This window comes from Somniosus microcephalus, chromosome 2, assembly GCF_052327205.1.
Source record: "Somniosus microcephalus isolate GS21.2 chromosome 2, FLI_Smic_1.0, whole genome shotgun sequence".
Lineage (NCBI taxonomy): Eukaryota > Metazoa > Chordata > Chondrichthyes > Squaliformes > Somniosidae > Somniosus > Somniosus microcephalus.
Window position 1 is genome coordinate 128,065,499 of NC_140988.1, and position 17,525 is coordinate 128,083,023.

Sequence of the window (17,525 nt, forward strand, 5' to 3'; positions counted from 1 at the left end):
ATTAAATATTTTAAACATTAAATTTTTTGGAAAAAAACATTTGTTTTAAAGGGGCTAAAAAATAAACTTATTGGACAGGGTTTTTAATGTATAAATGAGTGATAAAATTTTATTTTTCTATTTTTTAAAACCTTTATGCTGGTTTTACCAGGCGTAAGAATTTCACCACCATTCAGCGATCCAATGTTGCCTGATTTTTTGCTAGGGTTGGCAGACAGCAGCCTTGTTTGCCTTGTAGCATTGCTGCTAAAATCCAGGGTGCCACCAGCAGTCGTGTTATTGGGTAAATGGAACATTAAGCTAATTTTCTCTTCTCCTAAAGATGTTAACTCATCACTGGGCTTTGGTTCTACAGATCGCCATTGCCGTCTGGTACCTTGTCGCTATTCATGTGTGAACCTTGACGGTGAATGTTTTGAAGACTGTTCAATTAGGCGGAGGGCACAACAGGCAAGCCCATTCCTGACCTCATCTTGTGTCTATACACCCGTGCATGTATTCACACCCTTCTAAAGAATTTCTAGATGGGGATCAGGAGCAGGATATCTGGTTGTTTTTCCCCCCCACCCTCCAATTCTGGGACATTGACACCAATTGCAGCACCCGCATCAGTTGAGGTAACTCGGCATAGACCAGGATCAAACCTGGGAACCCCTAATCTGTACGCCTCTGCTACTCACTGAACAAATTCATTGAGAATCGGGGGAGCATTCAAGGCTAATCTTCAGAGTTTTAGGAATTTACATTCTCTAAGGGAATCAACTGGAAGATGTAAGTTTAATTAGCATGCAAATAGTTTTGAAAAACAAAAGGCTTTGAAATTGTGCTTGGGCTGTTGGGAAGGGGGTGGGATGCTAGATTTCTTTGAATGTGTTAGTGTAAAATATCTTGAATTTCAAAGCTATTGATGCAGACCATATTGTTCTCTTCTACTAAAGCAAAGGTTAACGATGAAGGAACCCAGCCCTCTGTGAAGGTTAACACCCTGGGGCCTCAGTTTGAGAGTGGAGTCATTGTGAAGATCACCAGTACTGAGCCCCTGCTGGGCAGGCAACAGATCAAGGTAAATGTATGCCCTCGAGCTAGGCTTTTTTTGAACCAGTTCTCTGGCAGTCTATCATCCTGTTACATTTTGTATGTGCCTTTTGTGTAGATAAATAGTGGTTTTCTTGGTGATTTAATATTTTTCTGCAGGCTAAATGGATATTCCGAGATTAGGGCCTAGAAATTCAGTGGGCTGCGCCACCCGTTGGCGCCTTAAGAGGGCACTTAGTGGGTTTGGCGCCACTGGCCACGCCTCCCGCTAAATTTAGCAGGACGCTAATGGCGGTGCTAGCCGTTAGCGCTGCGCCGCTACCGATGACGTCATCGGTGTGCGCAGCGCCCCGATCTCGAAATTTAGTAGCGCCCCCTGCTTTAACGGCGACCGGTTCAGGGGGGCCTACCTGCAGCGGTAGAGGCACTGAGGTGCGGGGCGGCCTTTTTTTTAAAGAAGGGGAGGAAGGCCTGCAGTACCGCAGCGTGTGGCGCTGCGGCACGTTGCGCTGCAATTTTCAGTTGCAGCGCCCCAAGAGGGATGCGGGGCGCCTCGAGTAGCGCCGCGTTTCCGTCTGGGGCGCTGAAACTGAATTTGCGGCGGGCGGCCGCGACTCCTTCCGGGGTGGTACTTCCGGCGCCCTGGCGAGGCTGGCGCCACAAACGGGGCGCCAGTGAATTTCTAGGCCTAGGAGTTAGTGTAGTTCGGAAATATTTTTAATTCCCATTACAGTGAAAGTTTTTTTTTCAAAAGCACACACACCCCTGGACTGATCTTCACAAAGTGCCCTTGTATTTATATGTTTTCCCCTGCAAAATGTCTGAATGAGAGCCTTGTTAATAGTGCTGATGGTCAAAAAAGTAATCACTGATCGTAACGGCTATGCGACCCATTTATCTCAAATTTCCTTAGAAACCTATAGCCTACCCCTCCCTCTGTCCATCACAGAATTATTTCAAGGTTTTTGTCACAAATCAAACAAATTGATGTTTTGGATAAATGCAGTGCCTGGCTTGGTACTGAGCCAATGTAGACCAGGAAGATTCTAGGTTTGATCCCAGGTCTATGCTGAGTTAGTCAATCTTGGCAAGGGCAGCGGTAGTTGTGTTACAACAGGCCTGGGAAAATCTGTAAGGGTTCCCACTCCTGATCACTATCCAGTGATCTTTACTGAAAGTTCACATGTATAAATGTTCAATGAGGAGAAAATTGGGCTGAAATGTGATATCTCCCACAGTTGGATAGCCTGCCAGTCCCTGGCAAGGTTCACAGGTGATGAACAGCTACTTGGTCACAACTGGGCATGGACCGAAAATATGAGTTATTGATCTCGGCCAGGCAGTAGTGAGATTACTGCAGTTGACCGCAAGGTCTCTAGGCTAGGAAGGAAAAATCAGGTGGGGTTCTTGCTGCTGGGCATCATCCCCACCCCCTGTCCCCCAATGGAACATATGGATAACAGGATGAGGCTTGTCTATGATAGCCCGATGGTTGTTTATCCCATCAGCACACAAGGAAGGACCACTTAGGTGACGTATCGGAAGTCCACCGCAGTAACGTCTCCAGTGGCTTGCTAGGTAAGTACAACTCCTGGTGTGGTACCAAGTGATGCAGGCTAGGAAGGTTCCCATGCTCGATTCTAGTCTGTCCTGAGTTTGCTCAGCTGGACAGCAGTAACTGTTTTAGAACAGGACTCTTGAACCCGTGGGCTAGGGAGGGGAAAACCTCTTACTGGGTAGTCATCAGGAACCACTGCTGTGTACATATGAATTTCTGGTGACCATGGGATCTGGTTTGGCTGTGATGCCTTCCTCAATTGAATAACCTGCCAACATTTACTGACTGGCCTCATGTGAAAAATGACCACTTGGGTGAGATACCCCAGCAATAATTATGCTTTTTGAAGAACGGGGTAGAAAAGAGAGAGATTTTTGGACTCTAGGGGAGTTGAGTTATGGGGATCAGGTGGGAAAGTGTAGTTGAGGTAAACAATCAGCCATGATCCTATTGAATGGCGGAGCAGACTTGAAGGGCTGTATGGCCTGCACCTGCTCCTAATTCTTATGTTCTTAAAAAAAGGAGAAAATTGAAGGGGGCGGGAGTGAGACGGGGGAAAAAAATGCCACTAGTGATTTCCCAGTTCATAGGTTAATGTATGGAATAGGAAACCATTTTGACTGCTCCTTTCTAATAAAATGTTTACTTTTGTGTGAAGGATGCTTTGATGGAGACATCTGAGGCTTTGTACGTGGATCTGCTTGAAGGAGATACTGAGGGATATGCTCGGTTTAAAACCCCTGCAGGTGCCCAAACTGTGATGCGAGCCCAACGAGAGATACAGAACAAGTACAACTGGAAACTTGAGCTTCTCTCAGGTCAGCTTTAATACATTTTCAAAATCTAGGTTCCTGCACAAATATTTAACTCAGTGCAAAAAAACATCTCTAAGCCTATTTTATCATCAAAAATTGGGAGTTGTTCTCCAAATCACCCTACACTGTATGGCTTTTTAAAATTTAAATCTAGCCTTGTTAGAAGAATTTTTAAGATTTTTATTGTAAGACATAGTAAATTAAAAATCTATATTCAAGCAGTGAATTGTCTGTTAGGGGGTGGTGGGGTAGGCGGTAGGGAGAGGCGAAAGGAGGATGCCGAACAAGGTTGTTCAAACCCTGACAATGTTGAGCTGCTTAACGCCGCTGCCTGCTGTGGGATGGTGCTGAATGGAAGCTATGCATCTCTCCAGATGTGCAAAGGGATATATACTGTCGGGGGGAGTGTTCTCATGTGTTTTTTAACAGTCATCTCAAAACACCTGGGAGCCAGCAACTACTCAACCTGACCTCTCGGGTGCATGTGCTGTATGGGTAGAAAAGTAGTGGCTTTTATATATTTTACAAAAATGACCATCAACAAATGCTATTGAAAAGTCCTTGCTGCACCTGGACCTATGTCCATTTAGCTGTAGATAATTTTTTTAATGGGTTACCGCATCAGTTGTTATTTTATCCCACACTTGCACTACAACCTTAAGTATCAACCCTTGCCTTGATGCAAGAGAAAACAAAATAGTAAGCTTTGGTGTTGAACATTTCTTTTAATAATTACTGCAACATAAACCAGTTAAGGAATAGGATGCATTAAACTTGCATGGACAAAAAACCTCTTTGGTGGAACACGCCAGCTTGCTGTGGCCCTAACCCTGTCCAAAATCCTGGATCGGAGTCACATTTGTACGGGATTTCCAACATTATCTGGGTGTCTGCCCCAGCAGGAGAGCCAGGAATTCAGCGACACCTTTTCCACTATGGTACACAGCATGCTATTTCAACCAAAGAAGGCTTACAATAGAAAAAAAACAGAACAGTTCTTGGGTGCTGTTAGGGAGTTCTTGGGTGTTGTTAGGAAACTATCATTTGCTGAAATTCTGGGCCCCAATTCGTCCAGGATCTGGCCCTGGCAGGTTATTGGGGACAAATGCAGCAGAACTGGCAGAATTTCCAACAGATAATGTCATCCCACTAGTCCCGTCTCATTTGGTGACCTCTGTATGGAGGAAGGGGAGAATGGGTGCAGGAAGCACCTGTTCCAGATCTTGCAGAAATTTCTCAACATAAAAAAAAGCACTGAGATCGAGCATAATCGGCCCCGTACCAAAATTCTGTCTCCACTTTTCCCATTTGCACTGCATCGCTTCTCTCTTCCCTCCCTGTACCCAGACCCCATTTAATCATGTAGTACAGTTATGATGGGTACATACAGAATTAAAAACATTAAATATTTTCCTGTGCTAAATCATTCTAATCTGGAAATGAAGTGCCAACACTAGTTATGTGTATCCACTTGGCTTGGTTGGTAGCACTCTTGCGTCCAGTCAGAAGAGCTGTGCCTACTGCCAGGAGCTAAGTGCATAATCTAGGCAGACATTCCAATGAGATATATTGAGGGAGTGGTACATTGCCAAAGATGCTTCCCTTCAGGTGAGACATTAAACCAAGGCCCCATCTGCATCTTCCACTGTTTCAAGTGAACACTAAAGATCCACGGTGCTATTAGAAGAGCAAGGAATTCTGCTGGTGAGCCTAAAAGAGATTGACTGGTTGATCCATTTCAACCACACCTTGCACTTACACTCCATGTTCAACATTTGAAAACTTCATCAGCACCAGAGTTGGATGGGGAGGTGACCAAAAGCAAAGTTGAAGAGTTAGATTTTAAGGAAGCTTTGAAGTGGGGGGAGAGATGATGCAGGGATAAGTGTGGGATGAAGATGGCTTAAGCTTTCTCGCTAATGATAGTGGAGGAAGGGGTTACAGTCAGTTGAATGCTCTGTGGACCAGAATTCATAGAGCAGGCAGGGCCGTAGGGTTGGAGGAGAATCCAGAGGTAGCAGGGGGAAGGTCATTGAGTGGTATGAAGGCGAGATTGAGAATTTTGAAATCTCTGCCTGAAGGACCGTGCCAAGGAAGATTGTCAAAGATCTGGTTGATAGATGAGTGGGATGGTAGAGTTCTGGAGGAGTTTTATATAGGTGAAGTTAGAGAGGCCAAAGAGGAAGTAATCGTAAAGCCGAGTCAAACGAGGAGTTTAGAGTTTCATTGACAATGGGTGTTGGGTGGAGAGACAGATGATATTTGAGTTGTGGAAGTATGCAATTTTGATGATTTTCTGGATCTAGGAGTTTGAACTTAGCTTAGATACAAACAGAACGCTTGGGTTGTGTTCTATTAGGTTGTGATTGAGTGAGCATCCAGGAAGAGATGTGGGATTAGGAACTAAATTACAAGAATATTGGAGGGGAGTAAACCAGATTGCTCTGGTCTTGCCAATTGAGCTGCAAGATATTCAGGCTTATCCACCACTTTATGGCAGACCGCCACGGCAACAGATATGGATTCATTGGTGGCAGCGGAGAGGTAGAGCTAAGTATCATCTGCATACATATGAAGGTTGGCCCCGTGCTTGTGGCTGATGTTGCTGTGGGGCAGTATATAGTTGAGGAATTGGAGCCTGTTTGTGGCTGAGGGATATTGCCGGTGCAAAATGCCTCTTGCCTGTGTAAATACAAGTTGTAGTAGTAGTCACTGTACTTGGTGATGTTTTGTTATGACGGGCACTATATAAGTACAATTTTTTTTTTAATTTTTAAACTGGGAGATGGGTACTTCACTGCCTATACTTTTTTTAATTTACTAATTCACGGGATGTGGGCGTGACTAGCAAGGCCCACATTTATTCTACATCCCTAGTTGCCCTTGAGCCGCTGCCTTGAACTGCTGTGGTCATGTGGTGAAGGCACTCCCACAGTGCTGTTAGGTGGGGAGTTCCAGGGTTTTGACCCAGTTTTGACTATTGGACATCTTTCCAATACTGCTACTTTTATTGCCAGTGATTGTTATCTACTGAGGATGAGAAAGGGTCATCAGGCCTATACATGCTCACCTCATTTCTTGCTGGATTAGCCCTAATATAAATACGATAGCAAAATACTGCGGATGCTGGAAATCCGAAAAAACAGAAAACGCTGGAAAAACTCAGCAGGCCAGGCAACATCCGTGGAGAGAGAAACAGAGTTAACGTTTCAGGTCAAAGACAGTTCTGACGAAGAGTCTTCGACCTGAAACGTTAACTCTTTCTCTCTCCACAGATGTTGCCTGGCCTGCTGAGTTTTTCCAGCGTTTTCTGTTGTTCCCTAAATAAATACCCTTCCTTCCTTCAATCCTCCCCTTAATTCCTGGGGGAGGCAAAAAAAAACGCATTGTAGCTAATTCAGGAAATATCTTTCAAACATTGCTGTCTGACCCCTCAAAGGCAATCGGACAAACTCCAGAAGTCCCGAAACATATTTGATATTAACGTGGAATCAATCTTTCTGCCATCATCACGGCAGCACGGTGGCATAGTGGTTAGCACTGTTGCCTCACAGCGCCAGGGACCCGGGTTCGAATCCGGCCTCGGGTGACTATCTGTGTGGAGTTTGCACATTCTCCCTGTGTTTGCGTGGGTTTGCTCCAGTTTCCTCCCACAGTCCAAAGATGTGCGGGTTTAGGTTGGTTGGCTATGATAAATTGACCCTTAGTGTTAGGGGGATTAAATACGTGGGGTTACGGGGATAGGGTGGGATATGTGTTGGTGTAGGGGTTACGGGGATCGGATGGGATATGTGTCGGTGCAGGCTCGATGGGCCGAAATGGCCTCTATCTGCACTGTGGGGTTTCTGTGATTTCTGTGATCATCATGTGGTTTTTCAGGAATATGTCTTAACACCTTCTTGAAGGACTGCAAAGAAACGGTCCTTGCTACCACCTCCACAATGCTGTTCCATAGATCGATTCCCCGCATCAGGAAAATCAAACTCCTGCGCATCCAGCCTGACTCTCTGATTTTTCAATTTAAATAGGGCTGGGAAGAATTGCAAGCCACCCAGCGCCTCAAACAATTTTATCTACTTGAAGGTTATTGATGCCCTTAATCATTTTAATTATTTGAATCCGAAGCTATCTAAGTTTACGCCTCTCCAGCAAATCCAAACCCAAGGAACAAAATCTATCTCCATAGCTCAATGCACTCGGGCCGGGGAGCATCCTCGTGCTCGTTTCTGTACCTCCTTTTAGAGGCAAAATCTCTTTTTCTGAGGTGGAGGGACCAAAATGGTATACAATAGTTGCACAAAAGAAAAATAAACACTTTGTAAAGTTGCTGAGATGTGTTAACAAATGGCCATGTAGTAAAACACTATAAATAAAACTTAAAATGTTCCCTGCAGTGGGGCAGCTGCTTAAGGCAGTGAGTAGCTAATCTCTGACAAGCTACAAACAGCCCAGCGCCCATGGGCCTTTTGAATGGAAAATCAGTCCAGTTCCAACACCTGGTAGGGGAGTTATCACTGGTGTCCTGGCCAATATTTATCCCTCAACCAACATAACAAAAGCAGATTATCTGGTCATTATCACCTTGCTGTGTGCAAATTGGCTGCCACGTGTCCCACATTGCAGCAGTGACTCCACTTCAAAAGTAAAAATAACAACAGAGAATGCTGGAAAAACTCAGCAGGTCAGGCAACATCCGTGGAGAGAAATTTGAGTTGACGTTTCAGGTTGAAACCCTTCTTCAAAACTGGAAAGAAAATAAAAGTTTTTCCAGCATTCTCTGTTGTTATTTTGGATTTCCAGCATCTGCAGTATTTTGCTATCCCACTTCAAAAGTACTTCATTGACTGTAAAGTTTGAGACGTCCGGTGGTCGTGAAAGGCACTATATAAATGTAAGTCTGTCTTGTTGGTGACCCCTGATAGAATACGTATGACTGTGTGTAGATAGACCGCTGACCATAGGGTGAGGACAGGACATTTTTCTTTTCTCCCCCACTAGCTTCCTTCTTTCTTCGGCAGTCCCTCGGAACCGAGGATGACTTGCTTCCACATTAAAAATGAGTTTGCAGGTGACTGAGTCCAATGTGGGACCTACAGTCTCTGTCACAGGTGAGGCAGATGGTGGTTGAAGGGGCAGGTGGGTGGGGTGCTTGGGTTGATGTGCGCTCCTTGCGCTGTTTGCGCTTGGCTTCCGCTTGCTCCTGGCAGAGACTCGAGGTGTTCGGCGCCTTCCCAGATGCTTCTCCACTTTGTGAGGTTTTGGGCCAGGGATTCCCAGGTGTCAGTGGGGATGTTGCACTTTTTCAAGGAGGCTTTGAGGGTGTCCTTGAAGCATTTCCTCTGCCCACCTGGGGCTCTCTTGCTGCGCTGGAGCTCAGCGTAGAGTTTTGGGAGTCTCTTATCGGGCATGCGGACAATGTGACCCGTCCATCAGAGCTGATCGAGCGTGGTCAAAGCTTCGATGCTGGGGATGTTGACCTGAGCAAGAACACTGACGTTGGTGCGCCTATCCTGCCAATGAATTTGCAGGATCTTGCGGAGGCAGCGTTGGTGGTACCTCTCCAGTGCCTTGAGGTGCCTGCTGTACATGGTCCATGTCCCACTAGCTAGGCTCACACATAGAAACATGGCTACTTGGGTGGGGTATGGGAGGCCACCCAGTAAAGACTAACATCTTTGGGGGGGACGAAAGGTAGCGAATTGATCAACAGGTGAAGAAGGAATTTAATTCTAATATGAAGCAGAAAATGCTGGAAACACTCAGCAGGTCAGGTAGCATCTGTGGCAGAGTTAACATTTCAGGTTGATGACCTTTCATCATAACTGGATTCTAATACGGTTTCTTGCATTTGTTTTCATTCTGTTTTCATTCTATCAAAAGGTGACGGTGAACAACGTTATTGGCAGAAGATTTTAGTGGATAGACAAGCAAAATTAAACCGATCACGGGACAAAAAGCGGGGCATGGAGAAGGTAGTTTACAAGAATATAGTTCATTTGAGCATATTGAGTGCATTGCTCAACCCAACAAATGTGACATTTTGTTTTAAATCAGATTTTTTCCTACTAACATTTGGACTGAGAAAAAGAAATAAGCTCTTAAAATTTCTTCGTTGCAGTTGATTGTCAAGGCTGAAAAAATAATCGTGGCCAAGACACACAAAGCTGGCAAGCACATACATTTCTCTGATGAAGACTGAAGACAGTCATACCTCGAAGTATCTTTCTGTTGAAAGGATTTTATTTCTACTTTGAAGAATTTTAACAGTTTTATACTGAATATAGATACTGTTTGCAGTAGCCAGAAAGATGGTCACAGCCCTACTTTAAGCAATACAGTAATGTGTTTGACTTTCTATGCTTTCTATGGATTGTGTAAATTTGGGTCTGCAGTACATTCTCGTTATTCCTTTGCTGTAATGATTTAAAAGCCACAAATCAACTTCCATGATTCTCTTCTGGTATTGAAGCTGCTTAGATACATGATGCATTAAAATAGCATGTGTGGTTGGACAATCATTTTAGTTGCATGATTTTAAACGTAGTCCCAGAATTTTGCTTTGTGAAACTGTTTAAAATAGTCACTTTGCAAACTTTTGTTCATGTACATGAACATTTTTCAAAAATGCCTTTTTTGTATTTTGTCAGGGGCAGTTCTACACACATTTGTAAGTGGTTTGCGAATATGGACGATTGAGTGCCTTGCTAGATATGAAAATTCCAACAAAATGTGATCTTTTTCATTTTTATTAATTGACAGGTTCTATAAGGTAACAATTAAATTCTTGGTTTGATTTCCCAGCCTGCGCTAAGTTACATGATCTCAGTTGGGACAACACAGTTGCCCTAAGTGCCTCTGCACCGGGCAAGAGAAAAATAATCCAAAGTTCCTGCTCCTGATCGCAATGTCCTAGCTTCTGCTGGAAAGTGTACATATGTAGTTGTGAGGTGAGAACAGCAGCTGTGATCCCCTCCACAGTCGGTAGCCCACTGACCTCTGCTCTCGAGGTTCACACATGGAGACTGGCACATGATCGAGATATTGAAAGCCCATGGAACTGCACTCAAACGAGCTTCACCTGTAGGAGGGCGAGAAATATAGTTAATTTCATCTTGGTATTCCCACTGACTGAGCGTAAATTCCCCGTACTGTTAGGAAATCTCTCTCAGATACCAATGTAATGGTGTAAGCACAGGACAGTACTGATCCCAGAGTAAGATTTTGATCTCCACACATTTTCGGGCAAATCAGATGCCTGTGGAGTCACTTCTCACTTGTACTTTGTTTAATGTTGAAACAGATATCCAAATTTGAACATTGTTCCATTTAATTTTCGTTCACAAAATTACTGTTTTTACCCTGTGGATGAAAGACTAAAATCAAGTTAACTTTTCAGGCAATTGTGCTTCTACCATTGCAGCCAGAAAAGGGCTTAACTTGCCAGTTACTTGCACATGCGCCTTTGTTTAGTGTTGTTTTGGCTGCCGTGGAAATTGCCCAATATAAATGGGGGTGGTTTTTGCAGTACCCAGCATCTGAGCCAGGATTGCTTCCTAAAGCGGTTCCAGAATATAAAAGTGACCTGTCTTTTGAGGTAGTTTCTACCCCTCCTTTTTCCTGAAGTCAGTTGGGGTACAGGTCCCTGGGTCCTCGACATCCTCCATTTAAGTATGAACCTAGTGTTGACTGGTTATTCAATTGCATGTGGGGGTAGAGGGTAGAAAAACTCCTAGCTGACTCTCATCCTGTCTTCAACCAACTACACTTCTGCAGAATCGCTGGATAGTGATCAGATGTAGGAATTATTCTCTCTCCATCCTTAATTGTAGCATCTCATCACTGCCCTGGCTGAAATCAGTTACATCAACACAGACCAGGGATTGTACCTGAAACCTTCCTGGCCTGTATGGCTCAGCTCACTGCATTAACCAGCTGAGCCTTTGTCAAGAGAGGCCGTGGTAGGGGAGGATGGGCAACAACAGACGCTGGTCTCTGCTACAGGAGTAGCATGCATAATAAGTGCCAGAAGTCCCCATTTTTATAAACATTCGTCCTGCCTGTAGTGACTAGCAATGTAGTATCCGCAGTGCTGTCTCGTTCCCCTGACATTGGGGAAGGTCCACACCTAGAAACAAAATGTGGCTGTTACTTTTTGGAAAAACTGTTGGTGTTGCTGCTGGTGCTCTGAAATCCACCCTAAAATCTTAGCAGGCTGAACTCCTTGAGCGCCAACGGCCTGAGAACACTATGGAAGTACACCCACTACATATAAATGTGACAGAAAGGGAAGCAGCAGGGGAAGTTGCCTAAGGCCGCTTGGGGTGTTCTGATATGAATATTTTGAGAGGATGGTACATGCTCTTCCCTCTGGGTTTTCAATATGCAAGACTTGTCTCTGCATGGGGTGGAGACTTTTAATATGCAGGATTGACTCACAGCATGTGGTCGACCTCTGCTTGATGAATGAGGACCACTAGCACTTCAGTGACCCTCTGCTTTCAGAGAATACTTAATTGTGAAGTCTTTTGGAATGTCATTCTTTGCAGTTCCACAGGCAACTGGTCAATGTGTTTATATTCATTGGGTTATTCACAGTTAACTACTTCCTCTTTCACACCTCCCACATCAAATTCTAGATACAGACTTTGTGTGAAATTACTTGGGGAAATCAAAATATAAAATGCAAGAAAAATATAATGTGATTAATATTACTGTATATCTTAATTCATTTAATGCTAAACTGTATCTACTAGAAATGTTTGGTAATTGCAGATCCAAAGTACAGCAGTTTGTAGAAATGTACATTAATGTCTGTTTTAAAATGGATGTAATTATTTTCTTTTTAAACTGCAAACATAGCCTTTTGTGTTACTCTCCCTCAACCACTTTCTCATGAACAGAACCACAGTCAATCTTTTCCTTTTTTGCTTTGACTGTCATCCTTGATATTTCCTAGACTCCTTAGCTGTTTTAAGTGTACTGTGGTGCCTAGATTCCATAATTACTGTGTGTGTTCTGATGCACCAGCAGCCTCAGTATCAGAATTGCAGCAAATGAAAGGCTCATGCATTGCAGCACATTGACGTGGCAAGGTTCCTCACTGCACAATGGTTACATTTCAGAGGTCAACGAGGATGATTGTAGTTCCAGCAAAACAAAGGGAGGTTCTCCTCTGCTGTCTAGCATGTAGAAGTCAAGTAAGTGCACATTTGCCATTGCTGTTGGCTCCATAACTACTGCGTGCTAGGAGTCAATGACACAGGAGGACAGTAAAAGTGACTAAAGATGGGGCAGACGTCTGTGTTGGGAGCTCCAAATCTAATCTGAAATTAGACATTTTTCCAGAAAGGGAGAGACCACAGGTAAATCAAACTCTCTCCCCTCCTTCCACGCTCAGTAGCAGCCCATTTAAAGAATGTAATTCTCAGATGCCTGGGAGCAGGTCACCTGACCACCCTGCCAGGAAAATGATGTGAAGACTAACATTTCTAAATGAGGGGCGAAGAGAAAGAAAATAGCAACAAAAAATCTTGCGTAAAAGGAAATTAATGGTGTCGTAAAGATTCCATCCAAAACACAACAGTAAATCCACAAAAACGTGACCATCTGTTTTTCAGGGGGAAAAATGTTAGCACGTTTTTTATTTGTAAGACGCTAAGGTGCGATTGATACTTCGAAGTCTATCTTTCCATTACAAAAACATAATTCCATTGTTTGAATGCGATCAATGCACGTGTCTGTTCTGCTCAGACATGAGTGTGTCTTCAACTAAAACTGATCTGCAGATGCATACATATGGATACATCGGATTCCAGGTTATTTAAAAAGTATCAGATTGCAGTTTGGGCATGAATGAATATTATCCATTATAACTGCTTCAAATAGCTGTGATGCAGCTTTCATAAAATATTTTTTGTGGTTTATTTTGTAGAAATTTGAAGAAGAAAAAACTTGTATCCAACTGTGGCAGTGCTTGCAAATAGAATTACTTGTTTATCCTTGATTGTTGCTACTGAATTGTTAAACCTTAATAAAACCACTGTCCAGGTGATTTTTCATAAATACTTGTACTCATTTCTTTTCAGTTTCTGATGTGTTTTTGAGAAGCTGCTTTCCAGACACGAGTTCATAATTCAGATCTAAAACAACAAAACTTGTTCGTTCCTTGCACTGAGGGGAAAAAGGGAAGAGATGGGTTGGGAGGGTGAAAGCACAGTCAAAGAGTAGGGTCTTCAGGAAGGAAGGAAGGAAGTTGGTCAGACTGAGGTGCTGAGGAGAATTCCAGAGGGCAGGGTTATAGTGGCTGTAGATGGTGAAACAGAAGGAGCAAATGATATGTAGGACAGTGTCAGAGGAGTGGAGACTACACGAAGGATATATGGCTAGAGGAAATTGCTAAATTTGGAAGGGTGAGGCCATGGAGGGATTTTAAGATGAGTTCCAAAATCTTAGTCAATTCTCTGGAACATGAGCGACAAGTGAAGGTTAACCATGATGGGCGATGCATGCCTTTTGAGCATCTCGCCTTGTTCCACCCCTCTCGCCTCTCATTTAAAATTCTCATTCTCGACCGCCCACCCAAGTACCATAAAAATGTTATCACCGAGATATCTTAACAGCTTTCCTCACTCAGCCTCTGCACCAATCGACTTCTCACCCTCGGTGATTTCAACCTCCATCTCAATTCAGCATGTGCTCTCTCACTACCCTCCTATCCTCCCTTAATCGCTCCCTCCATGTCATCTCCTCAACCCATATTCACAGCCACCCCCACGATCTTGCCATCCCTTGTGGCCCCACTACTCCCATCGTGTCAATTACACAAGGCCATATCTGACCATTTCCTTGCATCTCCACCCACATCCCCCTTTTCTCCCTCCTCCAACCCTATTTCCTTCTGTGTCCACCCCTGAAATAAACTCTCCCAAGTCACTTACAAATGCACTTATGAAATCCCAACTGTCCAGCCTTTGGCCCTCCATTCAGCATGGCATTTCTGTAGCTACCGATCTGCTCAACCACACCCTCACCACCACCACCTTCGATGCCCTAGTCCCTATTAAAACCATTACTCTCTCTCTCTCTCTCACCCTGGCCATTCCCCCGGTACACCCCTCAACTTCGCTGCCTTAAGTCCAAGGGATGCAGACTTGAACGGATGTGGTGGACAACTGGTTTCTGGTTTAGCCAGATCTGGCTAGACCACATAAAGCATCATTGGGTCCTGCTGTCGTCTGCCAAAACTGCTCATTATTCCAGGATCATTCTGGAATGCAAAGATAACCCCCCCCGCCTTCTATTCTCTACTGCTAACTGTCTTCTTAAACCCTTTTCCCCTGTCTCCTCCACCCTCCCCTCCAACAAGTGCGAGGAGCTCATGGACTTCTTTGTCTCTAGGATTGAGATCATCCGATCAGCTGCCACTTCCCTTCCTTCCCCTAGCCCACTGGGCCAAACTTCCTCCAAGGTGTCCTCCCCTGCCCTAATCCTGAATTTGCATCTTTCTCCAGTTTCTCCGATCTCTCCTCATGACCTCCCATGTTAGCTGACATTAACGGCTCGCTCTCCTCGGGTACTGTCCCCCTCTCCTTCAAATCTGCCGTCATCACCCCTCTCAAAAAAAAAAAAAAAAAAAAAAAAAAAAAAAAAACCCTTGACCCCTCTGTCCTTGCAATCTACTGCCCCATCTCCAGCCTCCCTTTCCTCTCAAGTCCTTGAATGTGTTGTCATCTCCCAAATCCATGCTCCATGTTTGAATCCATCCAATCCGGTTTCTGCTCCTGCCACAGTACCGATACGGCTCTCATCAAAGTCACACCCTTTGTGACTGACAAAGGTAAACTATCCCTCCTCACCCTTCTTGACTTGTCTGCAGCCTTTGACACGGTTGACCACTCCATCCTCCAGCAACGCCTCTCCACTGTCATCCAGCTGAGTGGGACTGCACTCGCCTGGTTCCATTCTTAACTATCGAATCGTAGCCAGAGAATCACTAACAATGGCTTCTCTTCCAGCTCCTGCATTATTACCTCTGATGTCCCCCAAGGATCTATCCTTGGCCCCCTCCTATTTCTCAAACACATGCTGGCCCTCGGCGATATCATCCAAAAACAGAGCGTCAGTTTCCACATCTACGCTGATGACACCCAGCTCTGCCTCACCACCACTTCTCTCGACCCCTCCACTGTCTCTGAATTGTCAGATTGCTTGTTTGACATCCAGCACTGGATGAACAGAAATTTCCTCCAACTAAATATTGGGAAGACTGAAGCCATTGTCTTCCATCCCCACTACAAACTCCATTCCCTAGCCACTGACTCCATCCCTCTAACATCTGTCGGAGGCTGAATCAGACTTTTCACAACCTTGGTGTCATATTAGACCCTGAAATGAGCTTCCAACCACATATCTGTGCCATAACTAAGACTATTTCCACCTCCATAACATTGCCACCCCCCACCCAGCCTCAGCTCATCTGCTGAAACCCTCATCTATGCCTTTGTTACCTCTAGACTTGAATATTCCAACGCACTCCTGGCTGGCCTCCCATGTTCTATCCTGCGTAAACTTGAGATTCAAAATTCGGCTGCCTGTATCCTAACTCACACCAAGTCCTGTTCACCCATCACCCCTGTGCTCGCTCACCTACACCTCAATTTTAAAATTCCCATCCTTATTTTCAAATCCCTCCATGGCCTCGCCCTTCTATCTCTGTGATTTCCGCCAGTCCCACAACCCCCCCCCCCCCCCCCCCCCCCCGAGATATCTGCGCTCCTCTAATTCTGGCCTCTTGAGCATCCGTGATTTTAATCACTCAACCATCAGTGGCCATGCCTTCAGCTGCCAAGGCCCCAAGCTCTGGAATTCCCTCCCTAAACCTCTCTACCTCTTTCCTCCTTTACGACGCCCCTTAAAACTTACCTCTGACCAAGCTTTTGGTTATCTGCCCTAATTTCTCCTTATGTGGCTCAGTTTCAAATGTATTTTGTTGTCTTCTAACACTCCTTGGGACATTTTACTATGTTAAAGGTGCTATATAAATTGTTGTTAGTGTGGGTGAGAACATGGGTGTGGGCATCCTGGATGTTTGGAAGTATATGGAGGGTAGAAATGAACAGAAATCCAGCATTGCAGTGATAAAGGTGTGGATTAGGGTTCTGGCCAAGGTGGGAGACAGCTAGAAGCTGAAAGAAAGCAATCTATGACTGATGGGTCATGGAGAGAAAATGCAGTTTGCTGTTGAAGTCAATACCCAAAGTGCTATACCTCTGGACTCAGCATAAGTTTGCAGCCACATATTTCATTCAGTTGAGGCTGGAGGCTTTTAGGTGCTCAAAGGAGCTGAAAAGGATGGTTTTGGTTTTGCCAACATTTAAATGGAGACTGTTTTTATTCTTAATGTCGCATAGGCAGTTAGAGAGATGAGCAAGAGCCATGGCGTTGATGATGAAAGAGAAGTAGAGCTGAGTGCTGTTGACGTATCTGTGAAAGATGAGACCATGAGGAGGGAGCCAAGAATGGAACCCTGAGATACACCACAGGTGGCCATGCAGACATGGAGGAGAACCTATTGGTGGGGATAAAGTGTCTATGAAGCAACAGGTAGGAATGGGATTGCTAGAGAGCAGTGCCACAGAAGCAGACTGTGGGGGATATGTGTTGAAGAATGGAGGAATTGTCAAATGTGTCGATAGCAGCAGAAAGTGAACTTCATGTGTAGTCACACAGGATATCATTAGTGTCTTTGACCAGCATGGTCTTGGTGCTTTGGGCTGGATAGCAACTTAATTGGAGGGTTTCAAACAGAGTGTGTAACTACAAGTCAAAAACACGTTCCAGGACTTCAGAATGAAATGGAAGTTGGAGATTGAGCTGTAGATAAAATGAAGGGATGAAAGTAAGTCTTTTGAAGAGGGGTGTGATGACAGCAGCTTTGACTAGAGCAGTTTAGTGAGAACGAAAAGAGCAATGGAGGACATGAAATCTATGGTCTCCATACAAGTGGTGTCCAAGGTAAGGATGGGAAGTGAGGTGAGAGGACATGAGAGGAGACTACTAGCAGTGGAGAAAACAAGTAAAATAGTCTTGCATCATATTTATAGCACAAACAGCCATTC

At 44.5% G+C, this 17,525-nt stretch overlaps 1 protein-coding gene across 6 annotated transcripts in view; it reads left to right on the forward strand.

Annotated features, from left to right (window-relative positions):
• The window catches only part of larp7 (La ribonucleoprotein 7, transcriptional regulator), a 56,631-nt gene extending 43,161 nt beyond the window's left edge, over window positions 1-13,470 (forward strand). For all 6 annotated transcript variants that reach the window (XM_085962234.1, XM_085962236.1, XM_085962231.1 and 3 more), the window contains exons 10-13: window positions 939-1,063; window positions 3,252-3,411; window positions 9,289-9,380; window positions 9,527-13,470. In XM_085962234.1, the coding sequence (XP_085818360.1) occupies window positions 939-1,063; window positions 3,252-3,411; window positions 9,289-9,380; window positions 9,527-9,607 (458 nt within the window). In that variant the 3' untranslated portion in view covers window positions 9,608-13,470. The remainder of the gene's footprint in view (window positions 1-938; window positions 1,064-3,251; window positions 3,412-9,288; window positions 9,381-9,526) is intronic.
• Window positions 13,471-17,525: the final 4,055 nt, after the last annotated feature.